This window comes from Falco naumanni, chromosome 3 (assembly GCF_017639655.2).
Source record: "Falco naumanni isolate bFalNau1 chromosome 3, bFalNau1.pat, whole genome shotgun sequence".
Lineage (NCBI taxonomy): Eukaryota > Metazoa > Chordata > Aves > Falconiformes > Falconidae > Falco > Falco naumanni.
The window spans coordinates 17,728,735-17,751,420 of record NC_054056.1 but is presented as its reverse complement, the minus strand read 5'-3'; the positions used below and the strand labels follow the sequence as shown (position 1 = coordinate 17,751,420).

The 22,686-nt window shown below is 59.6% G+C and overlaps 4 protein-coding genes across 7 annotated transcripts; all 4 read left to right on the top strand.

Moving 5' to 3' along the window:
• The first annotated feature begins 2,157 nt into the window (after positions 1–2,157).
• LOC121084346 (kallikrein-14-like) lies at positions 2,158–6,814 on the top strand. Its single transcript, XM_040585699.1, has 5 exons — positions 2,158–2,242; positions 2,328–2,490; positions 3,834–4,087; positions 5,542–5,678; positions 6,662–6,814. The coding sequence occupies exons 1-5, from the start codon at positions 2,158–2,160 to the stop codon at positions 6,812–6,814; spliced, it is 792 nt and encodes a 263-aa protein (XP_040441633.1).
• A 3,059-nt stretch (positions 6,815–9,873) lies between these two features.
• On the top strand, positions 9,874–13,069 carry LOC121085043 (trypsin-like). 3 transcript variants are annotated; one of them, XM_040587240.1, is made up of 6 exons: positions 9,874–9,940; positions 10,593–10,746; positions 11,280–11,545; positions 11,990–12,126; positions 12,534–12,721; positions 12,791–13,069. In XM_040587240.1, exons 1-5 carry the CDS (start codon positions 9,889–9,891, stop codon positions 12,684–12,686), a joined length of 762 nt encoding a protein of 253 aa, XP_040443174.1. In that variant the 5' UTR covers positions 9,874–9,888; the 3' UTR covers positions 12,687–12,721; positions 12,791–13,069. The 3 variants fall into 3 exon arrangements, with proteins under 3 accessions (XP_040443174.1, XP_040443175.1, XP_040443173.1); XM_040587241.1 differs by having other exon boundaries at positions 12,564–13,069; XM_040587239.1 differs by having other exon boundaries at positions 12,534–13,069.
• Positions 13,070–15,455: 2,386 nt separating this feature from the next.
• LOC121085042 (kallikrein-14-like) lies at positions 15,456–21,412 on the top strand. Its single transcript, XM_040587236.1, is given in 7 exon segments — positions 15,456–15,543; positions 16,647–16,693; positions 17,227–17,411; positions 17,413–17,516; positions 18,717–18,970; positions 19,726–19,862; positions 20,107–21,412. Coding segments are annotated over 7 exon segments (891 nt in total). The 5' UTR covers positions 15,456–15,532; the 3' UTR covers positions 20,260–21,412.
• A 370-nt stretch (positions 21,413–21,782) lies between these two features.
• On the top strand, positions 21,783–22,686 carry LOC121084501. 2 transcript variants are annotated; one of them, XM_040586030.1, is made up of 3 exons: positions 21,783–21,983; positions 22,017–22,218; positions 22,325–22,686. In XM_040586030.1, the coding sequence occupies exons 1-3, from the start codon at positions 21,783–21,785 to the stop codon at positions 22,684–22,686; spliced, it is 765 nt and encodes a 254-aa protein (XP_040441964.1). The 2 variants fall into 2 exon arrangements, with proteins under 2 accessions (XP_040441964.1, XP_040441963.1); XM_040586029.1 differs by having other exon boundaries at positions 21,783–22,218.

Here is a 22,686-nt window from a genome sequence, read left to right as displayed (position 1 = left end):
TCGATGTCCTGCCGTCCCTCCTTGCGTGCTTTGCCCCTGGTGTCCATCCTTCCTTCCTCCCTTCCTTCCTTCCTTCACTTCCTACCCCGGGTTTGACCCATGCCCCCATCCCTGCTGTCCATCCTTCCTTCCTTTCTTCCTTCCTTCCTTCCTTCCATTCTTCCTCCTTTCCTTCCTTCCTTCCATCCTTCCTTCCTTCCTCCTTTCCTTCCTTCCTTCCTTCCTTCCTTCCATCCTTCCTCCTTTCCTTCCTTCCTTCCATCCTTCCTTCCTTCCTCCTTTCCTTCCTTCCTTCCTTCCTTCCTTCCTTCCTTCCTTCCTTCCTTCCTTCCTTCCTTCCTTCCTTCCTTCCTTCCTTTCCTTCCATCCTTCCTTCCTTCCTTCCATCCTTCCTTCCATCCTTCCTTCCTTCCTTCCTCCCTTCCTTCCTTCCTTCCTTCCTCCCTTCCTTCCTTCCTTCCTCCCTTCCTTCCTTCCTTCCTTCCTTCCTTCTTTCCTTCCTTCCTTCCTCCCTTCCTTCCTTCCTCCCTTCCTTCCTTCCTTCCTTCCTTCCTTCCTTCCTTCCTTCCTTCCTTCCTTCCTTCCTTCTTTCCTTCCTTCCTTCCTCCCTTCCTTCCTTCCTCCCTTCCTTCCTTCCTTCCTTCCTTCCTTCCTTCCTTCCTTCCTTCCTTCCTTCCTTCCTTCCTTCCTTCCTTCCTTCCTCCCTTCCTTCCTTCCTTCCTTCCTTCCTTCCTTCCTTCCCCATGTTTGACCCATCCCCTCATCCCTGCTGTCCATCCTTCCCCATCCTCGACCCATGAGGCCCACCACCCACATCCATGGGGCCCACCACCCATATTCATGGGGCCCACCACGATGTCCATGGGTCCCACCACCCATGTCCACGAGGCCCACCACCCACATCCATGGGGCCACCACCCACGTTCGTGAGGCCCATGGGACCCATTTCCTTTCTCTATGGGGTCCATGGCACATGTCCTCTGGGAGTGGTGACCCACACCCATGGGTGGCTCCAACCCATGGCCATGGGAACTGCGACCCACTGTCACGTGGAGCTTTGACCCACTTCTGTGGGGCCCACAGATGCCCTCCATGGGGAGGAATGACCCATGGCCACCAGGAACCATGACTCACATTCATGGAGAGCGGTGACCCGGGCCCATGGGGGCCTCCACCTCATGGCCATAGGGGACCGTGACCCACGGGGAACCATGACCCACAGCCATGGGGGGGGGAAGACACCATGACCCACACCCACCTGGAGCAATGACCCATGTCCTTCCAACCCACCACCCATGTCCACTGGGGGTGGTGACCCACATCTCAGGGGGCTTCCAATCCCCAACTCTGAAGACCCATGTCCACTGGGAACAACGACTCACATCTCAGGGGGCTTCCAATCCCCAACCTTGAAGAGATGTCCTCTGGGGGCAATGACCCACATCTCAGGTTGGAAGCCCCCTGAGATATGGGTCATTGCCCCCAGTCTTGAAGAACCATGACCCCCAACCATGGGGGGAAGACACACCATGACCCACATCCGTGGGGAACAATGACCCACGTCCTTCCAACCCACCACCTACGTCCACTGGGGGCAACGACCCACATCTCAGTGGGCTTCCAACTCCCAACCTTGAAGACCCATGTCCTCTGGGGGCAATGACCCACATCTCAGGAGGCTTCCAGCCCCCAACCTTGAAGAACCATGACCCCCACCCATGGGGGGAGAGGTGGGGTGGGGGTCTACCACCCATCTCTCCATAGGGCATGACCCACACCCTCAACCCCAGGGAGGCATCCAAGGGCAGCAGGAGGTGCTGGGAGGTCAATTGCCTGGAGACAAGGAGGGGGAGGCGGAGGAGTTGGTGGAGCTCGTAATTACGTGCCTCGTTAACGATGACTCTGTTAATTACCACCGTGGCATTTGGGCTGACGACCATGTCACCCTCACTAAAGCCCCATGACGAGGCGAATCACCGTGGTACCACCATGGAGGGGACAGAGGGAGGGTCCTCACCACGTTGGTGGAGACCCCCGAGAAACATCTCACCTTCTCCTGGAGCAGGGGTGGGGTGGGGCAGAGGGTCCCGGTGAAGGGTGACACCCCACCCCACCCCATGGTGGGACTAACACCTCTGCCTCACAGTGCCCACGGCGATGGAGACACGAGCCATGGTGGCCACCAGGCTACAGGGTGCCGTGAAGCTCCTGGGGACCTTGGTGGTCTTGATGGCATCTACAGGTGAGCGGAGGGGGTGGAAGGTGCAGATCCGGCCACGCGGCCACGCGTGCGTTGGCATTAACGCGTGTCTTTGGTCCCTTTGTAGCGTTGCTGGCAGCAGGGGACACGCGGGTGGTGGGCGGTGTGGACTGCCCACCCCACTCACAGCCGTGGCAGGTGGCCATCCTGGACATGTACAAGCTCTACTGCGGCGGGGTCCTGGTGGCCAGGCAGTGGGTGGTGACAGCGGCCCACTGCACCACCCCAGGGTAAGGGTGACACCACTGCCGTCATGTGGCCACCACCCCCCCGGTGGGGCCACCACAACCTGCAGTGGGCTCCGCAGTCCGCGCGTGTCCACACACAAGCCAGGAGGTGGTCTCTGTGGTCTAATGAGGTGGCCCCCATGGTCTACTGAGATGGCCTCCATGCTCTACCAAGGTGGTCTCCATGGTCTCCTGAGGTGGTCTCCTGAGGTGGTCTCCATGGTCTCCTGAGGTGGTCTCCATGGTCTCCTGAGGTGGTCTCCATGGTCTACTGAAATGGTCTCCATGGTCTGCTGAGGTGGCCTCCATGGTCTGCTGAGGTGGTCTCCATGCTTTACTGAGGTGGTCTTGGTGGTCTACCGAAATGGTCTCCATGGTCTACTGAGGTGGCCTCCATGGTCTACTGAAGTGGCCTCCATGGTCTACTGAGGTGGTCTACTGAGATGGCCTCCATGGTCTACTGAGATGGCCCCCATGGTCTACTGAGGTGGCCTGCATGGTCTACTGAGGTGGTCTCCATGGTCTTCTGAGGTGGCCTCCGTGGTCTGCTGAGGTGGTCTCCATGCTCTACTGAGGTGGCCTCCATGGTCTACTGAAGTGGCCTCCATGGTCTACTGAGGTGGTCTACTGAGATGGCCTCCATGGTCTACTGAGATGGCCCCCATGGTCTACTGAGGTGGCCTGCATGGTCTACTGAGGTGGTCTCCATGGTCTTCTGAGGTGGCCTCCGTGGTCTGCTGAGGTGGTCTCCATGCTCTACTGAGGTGGCCTCCATGCTCTACTGAGGTGGTCTCCATTGTCTGCTGAGGTGGTCTCCATGGTCTACTGACATGTCCTGGCTGTGCTGTGCCCCACGTGTGTCATGGACATGTCACGGTCCCATATGTGGATCATGCCATGTCCTGCACATTGGCCATGCCATGGTCCACGCGTGTCCTTCCCATGATGCAGATGCCACCTCCCACATGTGTCCTGATCATGCCACATGTCACAGGAGCCACAGCCACCTCAAGACCTTCTGTCCCACACGCATCCTGGTCATGCCACCCCACCAGGACCATGGCCACCTCAAGACCTTCTGTCCCACACGCATCCTGGTCATGCCACCCCACAAGGACCATGGCCATCTCAAGACCTTCCATCCCACACGTGTCCTGGTCATGCCACCCCACCAGGACCATGGCCACCTCAAGACCTTCTGTCCCACATGCGTCCTGGTCATGCCACCCCACAAGGACCACGACCACACCTTGACCTCCAAGCCCCATGCGTGCTCCATGGTCTGGTGGCCCTGGCCACCTCACTGTGTGTCCCCATCCCCCACGCACCCCTCCCCCCTGCCCTAGGATCACCAGTGTCCACCTGGGCAAGCACAACCTCTACACGCGGGAGTGGGGGCAGATGCAGAAGATGGTGCAGAAGTTTGTGGCCCACCCCGACTATGACCCCACCACCAAGGACAACGACATCATGATGATGAAGCTCCTGACGCCCGTCACCATCACCGACAGGATCCGTCCCGTCCCTGTGGCCTCCTGCCTCCCGGAGCCTGGGACCACCTGTGTCACCTCGGGATGGGGGGCCACCACTTCCCCAGAAGGTACCCAAGACCCAGGGCATCTGCTGGATGCCTGGGGCTTCTCCTGGTGGTGGGAGGTTGGACATCTGGGTGGTCTGCTGGGCGTCTGGGTGGTCTGGACATCTGGGTGGTCTCCTAAGCATCTGGGTGGTCTCATGGGCAACTGGGTGGTCTACCGGACAGACACCTGAGTGGTCCCCTGGACACCTGGGTGGTCTCCTGGACACCAGGGTGGTCTCCTAGACATGTGTGTGGTCTCCTGGAAAGACACTGGGGTGGTCTTCTGGACAGACACCTGGGTGGTCTCCTTGACAGGCACCTGGATTGTTTCCTGGACACCTGGGTGGTCTCCTGGGTGTCTGTATGGTCTCCTGGGCAGCTGGGTGGTCTCATGGGCATCTGGGTGGTCTCCTGAACACCTGGGTGGTCTCCTGGACAGGCACCTGGGTAGTCTTCTGGATATGTGCATGGTCTCCTGGACATCTGGGTGGTCTCCTGGACTTCTCCTGGGTGGTCTTCTGGATATCTGGGTGGTCTCCTGGACATCTGGGTGGTCTCCTGAGCATCAGGGTGGTCTCCTGGGCATCAGGGTGGTCTCCTGGGCATCTGGGTGGTCTCCTGGATATCTGGGTGGTCTTCTAGACAGACAGCTGGGTGCTCTTCTGGACGTCTGGGTGGTCTCCTGAACATATGTGTGGTCTCCTGGATATCTGGGTGGCCTCCTGGACAGACACCCAGGTGGTCTCCTGGACATCTGGGTGGTCCCCTGGACACCTGGGTGGTCCCTTGGACATCTGGGTTGGTTACCTGGACAGACACCTGGGTGTCTCCTGGTCATCTGGGTGGTCTCCTGGACACCTGGGTGGTCTCCTGGGCACCTGAGTGGTCTCGTGGACAGACAGCTGGGTGGTCTCCTGGGCATCAGGGTGGTCTCCTGGGTGTCTGGGTGGTCTCATGGGCACCTGGGTAGTCTCCTGGACATGTGGGTGGTCTCCTGGACACACACCTGAGTGGTCTCCTGGGCATCAGGGTAGTCTCCTGGGTGTCTGGGTGGTCTCATGGGCACCTAGGTGGTCTCATGGGCACCTGGGTAGTCTCCTGGACATGTGGGTAATCTCCTGGGGACACACCTGGGTGGTCTCCTGGGCGGTCTCCTGGGCATCTGGGTGGTCTCCTGGACACCTGGGTGGTGTCCTGGACAGACACCTGGGTGGTTCCCTTTTCCTCCTCAGAACTTCTCCCTGGGACGAGGTTTCGCCCCCCATGGGCCATGTCCCCGGGGTTGTTTCTCCACCTGAAAGCTTGGAAATGCCCCTTCTTCTCCCCCAAAAAACAGCTGGAGAAACATCTCCAAGTGAATTCTGGGGTGTGGGGGTGGGGGGGACAGCAGTGCTGGGAGGGTTTGGGGGGGAAGGAATGTGATTTTCTGGTTTCTTTATTTCCCCTCCCCCATCCTCCTCCATTTGTCGTCTCAGTCTCTTACCCGGACGTCTTGCAGTGCGTCAACGTCACCATCTTCTCGACGGCTGAGTGCCAGCAGTTGTATCCTGGTTCCATCACAGAGAACATGTTGTGCGCTGGGAGTCTCCAAGGCGGTAGGGACTCCTGCCAGGTACGGTGGAACGTCCCCCTCCACCATCACTGCCCCTCCCCCCAGGGGATGTCCCCCAGGTGGACCCCGGCGGCAGGAGGAGGCCTGTCCCTTTGACGTCACAATGGGGTCTTCCTCCGTTGGGTGGCCTAATGGTGGCACAGGAAGCCAGTAAGGTTTGGCCAAGGCAGCGGTGTTCTTCAACCTGATGAGGGTTGGCCAACTCATTCATGGTTGGTCAACTCAACAGTTGGCCAACTCAAGAGGAGTTGGAAAAGCCGGTGTTGGTTCTTCAATGCAACAAGGGTTGGCCAACTCTTGTTGGGTCAAAGAACCAACAGCAGCTTTTTCAACTCTTGGGTTGGCCGGTTGTTGGGCTGGCCAACCATGAAGGGTTTGGCCAATCATGAATGATTTGGCCAACCCTTGTTGGTCACTTGGTTGGCCAACTCAACAGTTGGCCAACCCAAGAGTTGAAAAAGCCCATGTTGGTTCTTCAACCCAACAAGGGTTGGCCAACTCAGTCATGGTTGGCCAACTCAACAACTGGCCAAGCCAAGAGGTCACCCAACCAAATGAGACCCAACAATGGTGTGTCCAGATGCAGGGAGTTGTCCAACCCAGGAACCACTTGGTGGCCCAATCCAACCACTCCACTTGGTGGCCCAACCCAAGACCCACTTGGTGGCCCAACCCCTGAACCACTTGGTGGCCCAACCCAATCCCTCCACTTGGTGGCCCAACCCCAGAACTACTTGGTGGCCCACCCAACCACTCCACTTGGTGGCCCAACCCCAGAACTACTTGGTGGCCCACCCAACCACTCCACTTGGTGGCCCGACCCAAGACCCACTTGGTGGCCCACCCAACACCTCCACTTGGTGGCCCAACCCGTGAACCGCTTGGTGGCCCAACCCCACAACCACTTGGTTGGCCAACCCAACCACGCCACTGGGTGGCCCAGTGGAGACTGGTGTTGGGTTCACACCATGTCTCTCTCATAGGGTGACTCGGGAGGACCTCTGGTTTGCAACGGGACCCTCCAAGGGATCGTGTCCTGGGGGATGGAGAAATGTGGGCAACCCAAGCGACCTGGTGTCTACACCAAGGTCTGTAGATACTCCCAGTGGATCCAGAAGACCATGGAGGACAACTAGAGTCAACTCTGGCAACCTCCAGGTGCCCACGGGGAGGTTGGACCACCACAGGCTGCGCTCCCACCACTGGCCAGGGCAGGATGATGGGGACAACCCAAGGTTGTGGCGAGGTTTTGGGTGGCCCCAGGGTCTCCTGGGGTGAAGGGGCGGTGGGAGTGGCACAAGACATTAAAGAGTTGTCACGTTTGGTGGGAAATGTCCTTTCAAGCTGCTCCTCCCCCATCTTCTTGAGAGACCAACCTCGTGGTCACCTCCCATGGACCAAGGGGTGGCTGCGGTGGCACCGAGGACATGGGCTGCTGGTCCTCCAACCCCATGGAGACCATCATCTCAACCAGGGGGAGCAACCACCAATGGGTGTCCAATTTTTTGGGTTGGCCAACCCAACGAGGGTCATCCAATCGGTGAGAGGGTCACCCACCCCCAAAGAGGGGCCATGCCATTGGTTGATCTCTTCCCCCAAGTTGAGGCCACACCATTGGCTGAGCTCTTCCCAAGACCCTCCCACCCAAAGCTGAAGCCACGCCATTGGTCAGGCTCTTCGTAAGTCCCACCCCCATGTTGAAGCCATGCCATTGGTTGGGCTCTTCCCAAGACCCTCCCACCCCAAAGAGGGGACATGCCATTGGTTGATCTCTTCCCCCAAGTTGAGGCCACGCCATTGGTCGGGCTCTTTCCAAGACCCTCCCACCCCATGTGGAAGCCACACCATTGGTCAGGCTCTTCCTAAGACCCACCCCCAAGTTGAACACACGCTAATGGTCGGGCTCTTCCCAAAACCCTCCCACACCAAAAAGGGGACATGCCATTGGTTGATCTCTTCCCCCAAGTTGAGTCCACACCATTGATGGGGCTCTTCCTAAGACCCTCCCACCCCATGCTGAAGCCACGCCATTGGTCAGGCTCTTCCTAAGTCCCACCCCCAAGCTGAAGCCACACCATTGGTTGGCTCTTCCCAAGACCCTCCCACTCCAAAGAGGGGACACACCATTGGTTGATCTCTTCCCCCAAGTTGAGGCCACACCATTGGTCGGGCTCTTTCCAAGACCCTCCCACTCCATGTGGAAGCCACACCATTGGTCGGGCTCTTCCTAAGTCCCACCCCCAAGTTGAACACACGCTAATAGTCGGGCTCTTCCCAAAACCCTCCCACCCCAAAAAGGGGACATGCCATTGGTTGATCTCTTCCCCCAAGTTGAGTCCACACCATTGGTGGGGCTCTTCCTAAGACCCTCCCACCCCATGTTGAACCCACGCCATTGGTCAGGCTCTTCCTAAGTCCCACCCCCAAGCTGAAGCCACACCATTGGTTGGGTTCTTCCCAAGACCCTCCCACTCCAAAGAGGGGACACGCCATTGGTTGATCTCTTCCCCCAAGTTGAGGCCACACCATTGGTGGGGCTCTTCCTAAGACCCTCCCAACCTAAGTTGAAGCCACGCCATTGGTCGGCCTCATCCTAAGTCCCACCCACCCCAAGCTGAAGTCACGCCATTGGTCAGGCTCTTCCCGAGACCCTCCCACCCCAAGTTGAGGCCACGCCATTGGTTGGGTGCCCACCACGAGGAGCTGCCACCTCCCCCTCCCCCCCGAGCCGCCCCACCCCCACCCCATCGCACGCACCCACCCCTCCCCCCAGGCAGCGAGGCCGCTCCATGCCCTCGATGCTGCCCTGGAACTTGTTAGGAGATTAATTAGCGTGAGGAGATTAATTAGCGACACTGCCGCCATCCTATAATCCCCCCCGCCCGCACCACACCCAGGGCATGGCCGTGCCGCCGCGCGGGGGGATTTAATTAATCCGGCGTTAATCCGGCAGGGGGTGGGGGAGGGGCGCCCTGCCCCATGCCACCTCGGGGAGACGCCCTATGGGGACCCATGTCACCCTATAGACACCATAGGGGACCTATATCACTCCATAGATACCATAGGGGACCCCCGTCACCCTATAGATATGCCATAGGGGATCCACGACGCCCTATAGATACCATAGGGAGCCCACGCAACCCTACAGATATGCCGTAGGGGACCTATATCACCCCATAGATACCACAGAGGACTCACTTCACCCTATAGATATGCCATAGGGGACCCACTACATCTCATAGATACCACATGGGAGCCATGCCACCCTATAGATATGTCATAGGGGACCCACTTCACCCCATAGATACCATAGGGGACCTGTGCCACCCTACAGATACCATAGGGGCACCCTTGTCACCCTATAGATACCATAGGGGACCCACCTCACCCTATGGATATGCCATATGTATAGATACAATAGGGAACCCATGCCACCCTATAGATACCATAGAGGACCCACTTCACCTTATAGATATGCCTTAGGGGACCCACGCTACCCATAGATCCCACAGGGGAACTATGCCACCCCATAGATATACCATAAGGGATCCATATCATCCTGTAGATACTATAGGGGACCCATGCACCCCTATAGATATGTCATAGGGGACCTATCCCACCCTATAGATACCATAGGGGGCCCCCACCACCCCACAGATACCACAGGGGAACCACTTCACCCTATAGATACCATAGGGGAACGCCGTCTCCCTATAGCTACAATAAGGGACCCCCATCACCCTATAGGTACCATAGGGGATCCCTGTCCTTGTCACCCTATAGATATGCTGTACAGGACCCATGCTACCCTATAGATACCACAGGGGACCCCTGTCACCCTATAGGTACCATAGGGGACCCCCGTCTCCCTAAAGGTACCATATGGGACCCGTGTCACCCTATAAATACCACAGGGGACCCCCCGCACCCTATAGGTACCATAAGGAAACCCCATCTCCCTACAGATACCACAGGGGACCCCTGTCTCCCTATAGATACCATAAGGGCCCCAGGCTGGGGGCTGCCCCCTCCCCCCACGGGGGGGGAGGGGTGTGAACATGGCACCTGGGGCGCAACAAGCAAACACGGGGGGGGGGGGGGGGGGAGGGGGCCGCTAACCAGCCCCCGTTAATAATTAACGTGGAGCCTTGATAAGTGGGGGCACCCACCCCACCCCACCCCCCTGGCACCCGGCGCCCCCTCCCCCACCATGGCGGCCCCTCTCCCCCTCCTCCTCCTCCTCCTGGAGATGGTGACCCCCGGTGAGGGGTGGGGTGGGGTGAGGGGTGCAGGGTGGCCGCGGGGGGGGGAGGGGGGAGGGGGGGTGGCCTGGGGGGAGTCCCAGGTGGGGACAAGGGGGTCTGGAGGGGTCCCCAGGGTGGGGTGGGGGCCGGGGCAGTCTCTGGAAGGGGGATTGGGGATCCCAGGGGGTCCCGGGGGGGGACAAGGGAGTCTGGGGGTGTGCCAGGGTGGGGGTGGGGGTCTGGGGGGTCCCCAAGGTGCAAATGTTGGGGGGGGGGGCAGTCTCCGGAGGGGGGGGGTGGGGGTCTGGGGGGTCCCAGGTGGGGACAAGGGGGTTTGAGGGGGGCCCCAAGGTGTGAATGTTGGGGGGGGGGCGGTCTCCAGAGGGAGGTTGGGGGTCCCAGGTGGGGACAAGGGGGTTTTAGGGGGGGGGGTCCCGGGGGGGCTGGAGATCCTCGGGGTAGGGACAAGGGGGTCTGGGGCGGGGGGTTCCCGGGGGGGGGGCGGGGGTCCCAGGAGGTGGAGGGGGCTTGGTGTGTGTGGGTGGGTGTCAGTCTATGGGGTGCCAAGGGTGGGGGGAGGGGTGCCCCCCAGTGGGGGGGTTCCTAAGGGGGGTGTGTGTTGGGGTGGGGGTCGCGGGACCACCCCAACATTCCCCTCCCCTCCCCCCAGCCCAGCCGCGGGGCGAGCGGATCCTGGGGGGCAGCGAGTGCCCCTCCCCCACCCACCCCGGCCTCGTGCTGCTCTTCCACTTCGACCAGCACCAGTGCGGGGGGGCCCTGCTCAGCTCCCAGTGGGTCCTGTCCGCCGCCCACTGCCGCACCAGGTCCGAACTGGGAGCACTGGGAGGGAGACTGGGGGCATAGAAAGGGAACTGGGGGCACTGGGAGGGGAACTGGGGGCACTGGGAGGGGAGCTGGGAGCACTGGGAGGTGCTGGGTGGGGAATTGGGGCCATAGGAAGGGAACTGGGGGCACTGGGAGGGGCACTGGGAGCCCTGAGAGGCAAACTGGGAGCACTGGGAATGGAACTGGGAGCGGCCACCTTCCATCGTGACCCCGGCCCACCACGGCCCCTCCCACACACACCTCCCCCTCCCCCACCCCCCACGTGTCCTCTCCCCACCACATCCTCATCACGCCCCTCCCCCCACGTCCCACCACCACGTCCCACCACCATGACCACGTCCCACCACCACCACGTCCCACCACCACGTCCCACCACCATGACCACGTCCCACCAACACATCCCACCACCATCACCATGTCCCACCACCACCACATCCCACCACCACCACCACATCCCACCACCACCACCACGTCCCACCACCACCATGTCCCACCATGTCCCCTCCCCCAGCCACATCCAGGTGCGGGCAGGGGAGCACAGCCTGGCCACCCTGACGGGGTGGGAGCAGTTCGCCACCGCCGTGGACATCGTGGTCCACCCTGGCTTCAACGCAGACACTGCAGACAACGCCTACGCCCATGACCTCATGCTGCTGCGTGTGGAGCCCCCCTTCACCCCCACCCCCCATGTCCAGCCCCTGGCTTTGCCCACAAGACCCCCAGCCACTGGCGACAACTGCACTGTCATGGGATGGGGGACTACCACCAGCCCCCAAGGTACAGGGCGGGGCTGGCTGGTGGCATCTCCTCCACCTTCACTGGGTTGGGTGGTGGCATCTCCTCAACCTTCATTTGGTTGGGTGATGACATCTCATCAATCTTCCTTGGGTTGGGTGGTGGCATCTCCTCAACCTTCCTTGGGTTGGGTGGTAGCATCTCCTCAACTTTCCTTGGGTTGGGTGGTGATATCTCCTCAACCTTCACTGGGTTGGGTGGTGGCATCTGGGCAGGGAAGTGACCCAGGTGGTCACCTCAGCATTCCTTGGGTTGGGTGGTGGCATCTCTTCAACCTTCACTGAGTTGGGTGGTGGCATCTCCTCGATCTTCATTGGGTTGGGTGGTGGCACCTCCTCCACCTCCCTTGGCTTGGCTGGGGTCAACCATGCACCAGATGGACCCTGGTGGCCCTGGCCCTGCTTGGACACTTGCCCCTCCCCCCAGAGTCCTTCCCCGACACCCCCCAGTGCCTCAACGTCACCGTGGTGGGTGACGCCACGTGTTGCCGGGTCTACGGTGCCAAGTTCACTGAGGACATGTTGTGTGCCGGTGGGACCGTGGCGGGCAAGGACTCCTGCCAGGTATCTCCAGACCTTCGTGTCCTACAGCCACGTCCCCACGTCCTCTCCCCCCACCGCTCTCCCTTGTCCCTTGGGCTTGGAGGAACCCCCCGTGACCCATCCCTACGTACCCACCACCCCCGACCACGTGCCTTTGGTCCCCTGGGTCCCCTCACCTTGGAGACGTCCCACCACCCATGGTCACCACCCTTTGGATCCCTGGGTTTCAAGACATGCCCATCCCCCATGGCCACCTCCTGGGGTCCCCTGGCCACCACCCCGTGCCTGGTCCCACCATCTCCAGATCCTCCAGAGTTTCTGCCCCCACCAGTGGCCACATGTCCCACCAGCTTGGCCACCTCCACCCTGGGGTCCTCCTGGGTTGGGGGGTGTGGTCGAGGTCCTGGCATGGTCCCTTTTGTCCCCAGGGTGACTCAGGAGGTCCCCTCATCTGCCAGGGGGTTCTCCAGGGCATCGTCTCCTGGGGGGACCACCCCTGCGGGCAGGCAGGGAAGCCAGGGGTCTACAGCGAGGTCTACAACTACCTACCATGGATCCGGGAGATCATGGGGCAGCCCTGAGACCTCCTTGTGCCACCGCCATGCACCTACCAACCACCATGGACCATCTGACCCCAACACAGATCCACCAAACCCCCCTAGAACCCAACATGGACCATCTGACTCCACCACACATCCACCAAACCCCCCCTAGAACCCAACATGGACCATCTGACCCCACCATGGAGAGGCTGAAGCCACCAAGAGAGGATCAACCCCACCACAGATCCCACCATGGTTGGACCAATTCCACCACAGATGGACCGATCTCACCACAGATCCCACCACGGATGGACCGATCCCACTACAGATCCCACCAAGGATGGACTGAGCCCATCATGGATAGACCATCCCACCACAGATTCCACCAAGGATGGACAGATCCCACCATGGATGGATCGATCTCACCACAGATGGACCAATCACACCACAGATGGACTGATCCTGCCACAGATCCCACCATGGATGGATCAATCCCACCATAGATGGACCGATCCCACCACAGATCCCACCACAGATGGACCGATCCCACCACGGATGGACAGGTCCCACCATGGATGGACCAATCTCACCATGGATGGACTGATCCCACCATGGATGGATCAATCCTACCATAGATCCCACCACAGATAGACCGGTCCCACCACAGATTCCACCACAGATGGACCGACACCCCCCCCAGACCCCTCCCCCCCAATAAACCCCTCCCCCCCCCCCCCGCATCCCCGTGGCTTCGCTGGATCCCTGGGGGCACCTGGGGGGGAACGTGGGTCACACTGGGCAGGACCGGGCCAAAATGGGGCAAAAATGGGCAAAATGGGGCAAAAATGAGCAAAATGGGAAAAATCGGGCAAAATGGGGAAAATAATGGGGAAAATGGGGCAAAAATGGGAAAAAATGGGCAAAACAGGCAAAAATGGGAAAAATCAGATAAAAATGGGCAAAACTGGGGAACGTGGGCCAAAAATGGGTGGTATTGAGCCAAAATCAGGCAGAAACTTGCAAAATTGGGTGGAATTGAGCCAAATCAGGCAGATTTGAGCCAAAATTGACAGAATTAAGCAAAAAATGGGAAAAATTGAGCCAAAATCTGAAGGATTCGAGCCAAAATCAGGAAGAATTGAGCCAAATTCAGGCGGAATTGACACAAAATTAGGCAAATTTGAGCCAAAATCAGTCAGAATTGAGCAAAAATTGGGTAGAATTGAGCCAAAATTGGTGAAATTTAGCTAAAATTGGCAGAAATAAGCCAAAAATCGACAAAACTGAGCCCAAATCGAGCAGAATCAAGTCAAAATTGGGCAAAATTGAACAAAAATTGGGTAAATTGAGCCAAAATCGGGCAGAATTGAACCAAAATTGGTGGAATTGAGCCGAAATCGGCAGAACTAAGCCAAAAATCAACAAAATTGCACCAAAATCAGGCCGAATTGAATCAAAATCGTGCGGAATTGAACCAAAATTGGCAGAATTAAGCCAAAAATGGGCAAAATTGTGCCAAAACTGGAGGATTCGAGCCAAAATCGGTGGAACTGAGCCAAAATAGGGCAGAATTGTAACAAAATCGGGCAACATTCAAGCAAAATTGGGCAAATTGAGCCAAAATGGGGCAGAATTGAGCCAAAACCGGCAGAATTAAGCCGAAAATAGACAAAATTGAGCTAAAATTGGACGGAATCAAGTCAAAATTTGGCAAAATTCAGCCAAAATTGGGCAACATTGAACCAAAATTGGGCAAATTGAGCCAAAATCGGGCAGAATTGAGCCAAAAATCTACAAAATTGTGCCAAAATCGGGTGAAATTGAATTAAATTCTGTAGAATTGAACGAAAATTGGCAGAATGAAGCCAAAAATGGGCAAAACTGTGCCAAAACCTGGAGGATTTGAGCCAAAATTGGTGGAATTGAGCCAAAATTGGCAGAATTAAGCCAAAAAATGGACAAAATTGAGCCAAAATCGGGTGGAATCGAGTCAAAATTGGGCAAAATTGACCCCAAGTTGGGCAGAATTGACCCAAAATTGGGCAGATTTGAGCCAAAATCGGCGGAATTGCGCCAAAATTTTGGGCAGAATTGAGCCAAAATCGGGCAAACCTGGGCCGACCTGGGTGACATTGGGGGGGGGGAGGGGCCGCTGAGTCGCGGTGGGGGGAGGGGTGAGTCACGGGGCTGAGCTACTGCCCCGCCCTCGTTAGGCCGCTAATTAGGGCAGATAACAAGGCCGGAGGGAAACGGAGGCCTGGGATGGGGAAAGGGTGGCGGTGGCAACGTGATGGGGCGGGGAGGGGCCGGGCTTCCCCCCCCCCCGAGTCCCTCGTGCCCACAGAGGCCCCGGCCCTCCCTATCCCCACCCCGGGAGGTCAAACTGGGCCATTCCCTGCCCATCCCCCCCACCCCTCCCTGCCCACCCCTCCCCCTCCCCCCATCGTCCCTACCCCACCCCCTCCAGCCTCCTGCCCATCTCCCACCCCTCCCCCCTCCATCTGCCCCTCCCCATCCATCCCTCCATGCCCCCTCCCCCACCCACCCCTCCCCTATCCCCCCTCCCCCACCCATCGTCCCTCCCCCACCCCTCCCCCACCCACCTCTCTCCATCCCCCATCCCCCCTCCCCATCCCCCCTTACCCCACCTCCCCTCTCCCCATCCCCCCTTCCCCCCCATCCACTCCCCCCTTTCCTCCCTCCCACCTGCTGCCCCTCCCCCTCCCAGCCCCTCCCCCTCCCCAGGCACCCCCAGGGGTGGGGCTTGGGGTGATCCGGCCCCTCCCAATTGGTGACAAAACCCTCCCCCGCCCACCCCGCCTGGCACCCGCCGCTGCTACGCGACACGCGACGACACGCGGCAACACGCAGCGACACGCGGTGACATGGACAGGAGGTGACATGGGAGGAGGGAGGGGGGAAGGAGGAAGAGGGAAGGAAGGAGAAATGGAAGGAGGAAGGAGGGGGGAGGGAGGGATGGAAGGGGGAAGGAAAAAGGAAGGAAGGAGGAAGGAGGGAGGAAGGAGAAATGGAAGAAGGAAGGAGAGATGGAAGGAGGAAGGAAGAGGGAGGGAGGGATGGAAGGACGAGGGAAGGAGGAAGGAAGGAGGGAAGGAGGAGCGAAAGAGGAAGGAAGGAGAAATGGAAGAAGAAAGGAGAGATGGAGGGAGGGAGGAAGAGGGAGGGAGGGAGGGAGGAAGGAAGGAGGGAAGGAGGAAGGCAGGAGGGAAGGATGAGGGAAAGAGGAAGGAAGGAGAAATGGAAGAAGGAAGGAGAGATGGAAGGAGGAAGGAAGGAAGGAGAAATGGAAAAAGGATGGAAGGATGATGGAAGGAGGAAGGGAAGAGGAGGGAAGGAAAAATGGAAGGAGGAAGGAGGGAGGACAGATGGAAGGAGGAAGGGAGGGAGGGAGGGAGGGAAGGAGGAAGGAAGGAGGAGGGAAGGAGAGATGGAAGGAAGAAGGCTGGAAGGAGGAAGGGAGAATGACGGAAGGAGTGAAGGAAGAAGGAATGAAGGAGAGATGGAAGGAGGAAGTAGGGAGGGAGGGAAGGATGAAGGAAGAAGGAAAGAAAGGAGAAAAAGAGTAAGGAAGAAGGAAGGAGAGATGGAGGGAGGAGGGAAGGAGGAAGGAGAGATGGAAGGAAAAATGAAAGGACAGGAAGGTCGGAAGAAGGAAGGATGGGAGGAGGAAAGAAGGAGAGATGCAAGAAGGATGGAAAGATGCTGGAAGGAGAAATGGAAGGAGGAAGAAAGGAGGAAAGAAGGGGGGATGGAAGGAGGAAGGAAGGGGGGTGGGAAGAGGAAAGGAGAGATGGAGGAAGGAAGGAAGATGGAGGGGAAAGGGATGGGAGGGGGATGGGAGGGGGGGCAGGGACAGCAGGCAGGATGGGCGGGGGGAGGGGACAGGTGGGGGAGGGGACAGGTGGGGGAGGGGACAGGTGGGGGAGGGGACAGGCAGTGCAGCCGCTGTGCCCGCTGACCCTCCCCTCCCCCCCCCAGGGCCATGGAGCCGCTGCCCATCGTGCTGCTTCTCCTGCTGCTGACAGGTACGTGGGGCCCCACCCCCCCCGTGTCACTGTCCCCCCCCATGTCCCCCCCCTTGGTCCCCTCCATGTCCCCATAGATGGAGCCTAAGGAGGGGTCACACCTGGTGGCCCATGTCTTCATGGAGGGGACATGTGGTGGCCCATGTCCCCAGGGAGGTGACAGGTCTGGTGAACTGTGTCGCCACAGAGGGAACTCAGGGAGGGGACACATTTGGTGGCCCATGTCTTCATGGAAGGGACACAGTTGGTGACCCATGTCCCCATGGAGGGGACATGTCTGGTGGCCCATGTCTGCTCCATGGGGACATGCCTGGTGACCTGTATCCCCTCCATGGGGACATGTCTGGTGGCCCATGTCCAAATGGAGGGGACATGTCTGGTGATCCATGTCTGCTCCATGGGATCATGCCTGGTGGCCCATGTCCCCATGGAGGTGACACACCTGGTGACCAGTGTCCCCTCCATTGGGAAACGTCTGGTGGCCGATGTCCCCATGGAGGCAACACACCTGGTGACCCATGTCCCTCTGGCAGGAGGAACCCATGGCCAGACCACTGGTGGCCCATGCCCCCAAGGTGCTGCCCCCTGGGGTGGCCCATGTCCCTCTGGCCACTCTCAGACACGGGCTGGACCAGCGGTGGCCAGTGTCCCCTCGTCCCCCGGGGGGGGACAGGCGGAGCAGGACGAGGACCGGATCATCGGGGGTTACCCCTGCATCCCCCCACTCGCAGCCCTGGCAGGTCTACATCTACCGCCCCATCCACTGCGGCGGTGTCCTGCTGCGCGACCGCTGGGTGCTCTCGGCCGCCCACTGCAACGGCAGGTGGGGGGGGGGGGCACCCCGGGGGGAGGGGGACACACCCATGGGGACATCTCATGGGGAGGGGAACATCCCATGGGGACACCTGTGGGGAGGGGGGACATCCCATTGGGAGGTGAGGAACCTCATGGGGAGGGGGACATCCCATGGGGACCATCATGGAGAACCTCACGGGGAGGGGGACACCCTCATGGGGAGAGGGACATCCCATGGGGACACCTGTGGGGAGGGGGGACATCCCATTGGGAGTGGGTGAACCTCATGGGGAGGGGGGACACCCATGGGGATGGGGACATCCCACATGTCCCACCTGTGACCTTCTCCATGTCCCACCCATGTCCCATGTCCCACCTGTCCCACCTGTGTCCCATGTCCCACCCATGTTCCATGTCCCACCTCCATCCCCATGTCCCACCTGTCCCACCCGTGTCCCATGTCCCACCCATGTCCCATGTCCCATGTCCTCATGTCCAATGTCCCACCTGTCTCACCCACGTCCCATCTGTCCCACCCATGTCCCATGTCCCATGTCCCGCCCATGTCCCACCTCCATCCCCATGTCCTACCTGTCCCCTCCATGTCCCATGTCCCACCTGTCCCACCCGTGTCCCATGTCCCACCCATGTCCCCATGTCCAATGTCCCACCTGTCTCACCCACGTCCCATCTGTCCCACCCATGTCCCATGTCCCATGTCCCACCTCCATCCCCATGTCCTACCTGTCCCCTCCATGTCCCACCTCCATCCCCATGTCCTACCTGTCCCCTCCATGTCCCATGTCCCACCTGTCCCACCCGTGTCCCACGTCCCACCCATGTCCCCATGTCCAATGTCCCACCTGTCCCCTCCATGTCCCATGTCCCACCCGTGTCCCATGTCCCACCCATGTCCCATGTCCTCATGTCCAATGTCCCACCTGTCTCACCCACGTCCCATCTGTCCCACCCATGTCCCATGTCCTGCCCATGTCCCACCTCCATCCCCATGTCCTACCTGTCCCCTCCATGTCCCATGTCCCACCTGTCCCACCCGTGTCCCATGTCCCACCCATGTCCCCGTGTCCAATGTCCCACCTGTCCCCTCCATGTCCCATGTCCCATGTCCCATGTCCCACCCATGTTCCATATCGATGTCCCACCTCCATCACCCATGTCCCAAACCCCTCCCCCCCCCACCCCACCCCCCACCCCTGCCCCCCTGCAGAGGCCTGCGCCTGCGCCTGGGCGAGAACGACCTGCAGCGGCGGGAGGGGGCGGAGCAGGACCGGGTGGTGACCAAGACCATCCCCCACCCAGCCTTTAACCCCACCACCCTGGACAACGACCTCCTGCTGCTCAAGCTGGAGCGGCCGGTGGCGCTGGGCCCGGCCGTGCAGCCCCTCCCCCTGCCGCCCGCCTGTGCCCCCCCCGGCGCCACCTGCCTCGTCTCGGGCTGGGGCACCGTCACCACCCCCCAAGGTCAGTGACGCTCCCCCCCGGGCCCCTGGCAAACCTGTAGTAAAGCTGTAGTAAGCATATTGTAAATGCTTAGTAGACCCAGAGTAAACCCACGGTAGATCCAACCTGTAGTCAACCTATAACAAACCTGTAGTAAACCCTTAGTAGGCCCGGAGTAAACCAACAGTAGGCCCGTAGTCAACCTGTAGTAAAGCCATAGTAAACCTGTAATAAATCCACAGTAAGTCCCTAGTAAATCTGTAGTAAGCCCCCAGTAAACACCTAGTAAACCAGTAGTAAGACCATGGCAAACCAGTAGTAAGGCCATGGCAAACAAGTAGTAATCCTTTAATAAACCTGTAGTAAACCCACAGTAAACCCCTAGTAAGACTGTAGTAAACCCATAAGCCCCTAATAAGACTGTAGTAAGTCCCCAGTAAAACTGTACTGAGACCAGAGTAAACCCCTACTAAACCTGTAACCTCAACGTAACTGAGACATAACCTATAAGTAACCTAGAAGTAACTAAGGCATAACCTATGAGTAACCTAGAAGTAACGAAAGCATAACCTATGAGTAACCTAGAGGTAACTCAGGCATAACCTACAAGTAACCTGTAAGCAACTGATGGCAAACCAGTGCATAACCAGCATGTAATCTATGCGTAACCTAGGAGTAACTGAGGAGTAACCTATGAGTAGGTCCCAGAGCAGCCCAGCAGCCCCTGGGGGGTCCCCCGCCATCGCTGACCCCCCCCGTGCCCCCTCCCCCCGCAGTGACCCTCCCCCGTCACCTGATCTGCGCCTATGTCAACATCCTCCCTGAGGCCGAATGCCGCCGTGCCTACCCCCAGCGCATCACTCCCAACATGCTTTGCGCCGGGGTGCGCAACAAGCGTATCGACTCCTGCCAGGTACCCGAGGGGGGGTGGGTGGGGGGGGTGGGGGGGAGGGGCAAGGAAGGACCCCCCCCTGCAACCCCCAAAACCACTACTCCACCCTGGTGGCCCCCCATCCCCACATGTCCTTCAACCCCCAGGGTCTAGACCTCCCCCAGCTTGGAAAGCTCCTCCTAAGGTTGCCGCCCCACCGCGGGGGGGGTGGGGGGTCCCCCCAAATGTCCCCTCCCTCCCCAAATGTTGTCCCCTCCCCTCACAGGGTGACTCCGGGGGGCCACTGTCCTGTAACGGGACCCTCCAGGGGATCGTGTCCTGGGGGCTGCAGACCTGCGCCCTGCCCGGCCGCCCAGGGGTCTACACCCGCGTCTGCAAGTACGTGGATTGGATCCTGGAGACCATGAACCGTAACTAGGAGGTGGCCACCAACCCCCCCCGCCGGGCCACCGAAGACCACGAGGAGGTAGAGGGAGGTGGGCCACCACGGGTAACAGCCAAGGACAGCAAGGAAGGAGGTTGGGCCACCGCGGAGCTGTGGGTGGAGACATGGGTGTGGGCCACCAAGGGCCATGGGTGTGGGCCACCATGGACCATGGATCTGTGTCACCATGAACCATGGATCTGGGCCACCACGGGTCTAGGCTACTGTGGACCACAGATCTGGGCTACCATGGACCACAGGTCTGGGCCACCGTGGACCATGGATCTGGGCTACCATGAACCACAGGTCTGGGCTACCATGAAGCAGGGCCACCATGGACCATGGATCTGGGCCACTGTGGACCATGGATCTGGGCTACCATGGACCACAAGTCTGGGCTACTATGAAGGAGGGCCACCATGGACCACCAGCCTGGGCTACCATGGGCCACGGATATGGACCATGATGGACCATGGATCTGGGCCACCATGGACCATGGATCTGGGCTACCACGGGCCATGGATCTGGGCCATGATGGACTATGATCTGGGCCACCATGTATCTGGGCTACTATGGACCACAGGTCTGGGCCACCATGGACCATGGATCTGGGCCACCATGTACAACAAGACACAGATCTGGGCCACCATGGACCTGGGCCAACACGGACAACGAGACACAGATCTGGGCCACCACAGACAACGAGATGCAGATCTGGGGCACCATGGACCATGGATCTGGGCCACCATGGACAACGAGATGCAGATCTGGGCCACCATGGATCTTGGCTACCATGGATCTGGGCCACCATGGACAACAAGACACAGACCTGGGCCATCATGGACCATAGATCTGGGCCACCACAGACAACCACAAACATGAAGACACCGCTCCCGGCCACCCTGGCCCGCCACCAAGGCCACCAACACACAGACATGGGCCATCACAGATCACAAGCAGTGACCCAGACCCAGACCACACCCCAGGGCCACCACCCACCCCAACTCGGGCCACCAATCCAAGCTACCCCGGACCTGGGCCACCATGGACCACACACAGAAGCCAAGAGGAGGCCACAACCATGGACTCCTGGGTCATGGAGAAGACACAATGCGGGGGGAGGGACAATAAACGAGGAGCAAAGGCAGCGTGGAGTCTGCTACGTCTACTAGGGGTTTACTTCAGCTTGTCCCACCCCACACCCCCAGACCCCTCCCCCACCCCCCGAGGTCCCAGCCACAGGGGGAGGGGAAGGTCCCCGTGGCCCATCCCCCCCCCAGATATGGATTGACGAGGTTCTACCATAAACTCTTTATTGAGGCAGTTGCACAACAGGAGGTGGGGGAAGGGACATGGGAGGAGACCCCAACCCCCATTGGGGAGGAGGTGGAGGAGGGGGAGGATGACATCACAGAAAAGTGGGAGGGTGGGTGTGGGGACAAGCCAGTGGAGAAGACCCGGAACATGGTCACCCATGGGTTCCCATCAAGTCATGGGTCACCTTAACCCCACCCACCATGAGGAGGAGGGGGAGGAGTGTGAGGAGGGGGGCGTGTGTAGTGTTTGTCCCTGCCCGGCCCCTCCCCCACCTGCCGAGGACACAGGGGAGGGGGGTGGGGAAGCGGGGGAGGGGTGCCAGGGGGGGTGTGACACCCATGGGTGGAGCCCTGAGAGGATTGGAGGAGGAGGAGGAGGTTGGTGGCTACTCAACGGGGCCGGTGGCTACTCAACTGTGCTGGTGGCCACTCAAGGTGGCTATTCAATGGGGCCAGTGGCAACTCAATGGGGCCGGTGGTGACTCAACTGGACCAGTGGCGACTCATCGTGGCTACTCAATGGGGCCGGTGGCTACTCATGGTGGCTACTCAACCGGGCCGGTGGCTACTCAACCGGGCTGGTGGCGACCCGACCGGGCCGGTGGCTACTCAACCGGGCTGGTGGCGACCCAACCGGGCCGGTGGCTACTCATGGTGGCTACTCAACCGGGCTGGTGGCGACCCAACCGGGCCAGTGGCTACTCATGGTGGCTACTCAACCAGGCTGGTGGCGACCCAACCAGGCCTGTGGCAACTTGTGGTGGCTACTCAATGGGGCCAGTGGCAACTCAACCGGGCCTGTGAGCAACTCATGCTGGTTACTCAACAGAGCCAGTGGCTACTCATGGTGGCAACTCAACCGAGCTGGTGGCTACTCAACAGGGCCAGTGGCAACTCATGGTGGCTACTCAACCAGGCCAGTGGCTACTCAACCAGGACCAAGATGGCCAGCCCAGGCACCAACAGAGGTGGCCATCGGTGGTCAAGGAGCGTTGAGGAGGCAACTGGGAAGATCCACCACAAGCCAAGGAGACAAGGGCAACCCAACCTGGTTGACCTCAACCAATGGTCAACCGAGGTCGAGGCCAAGTCGACCAATCCCTGA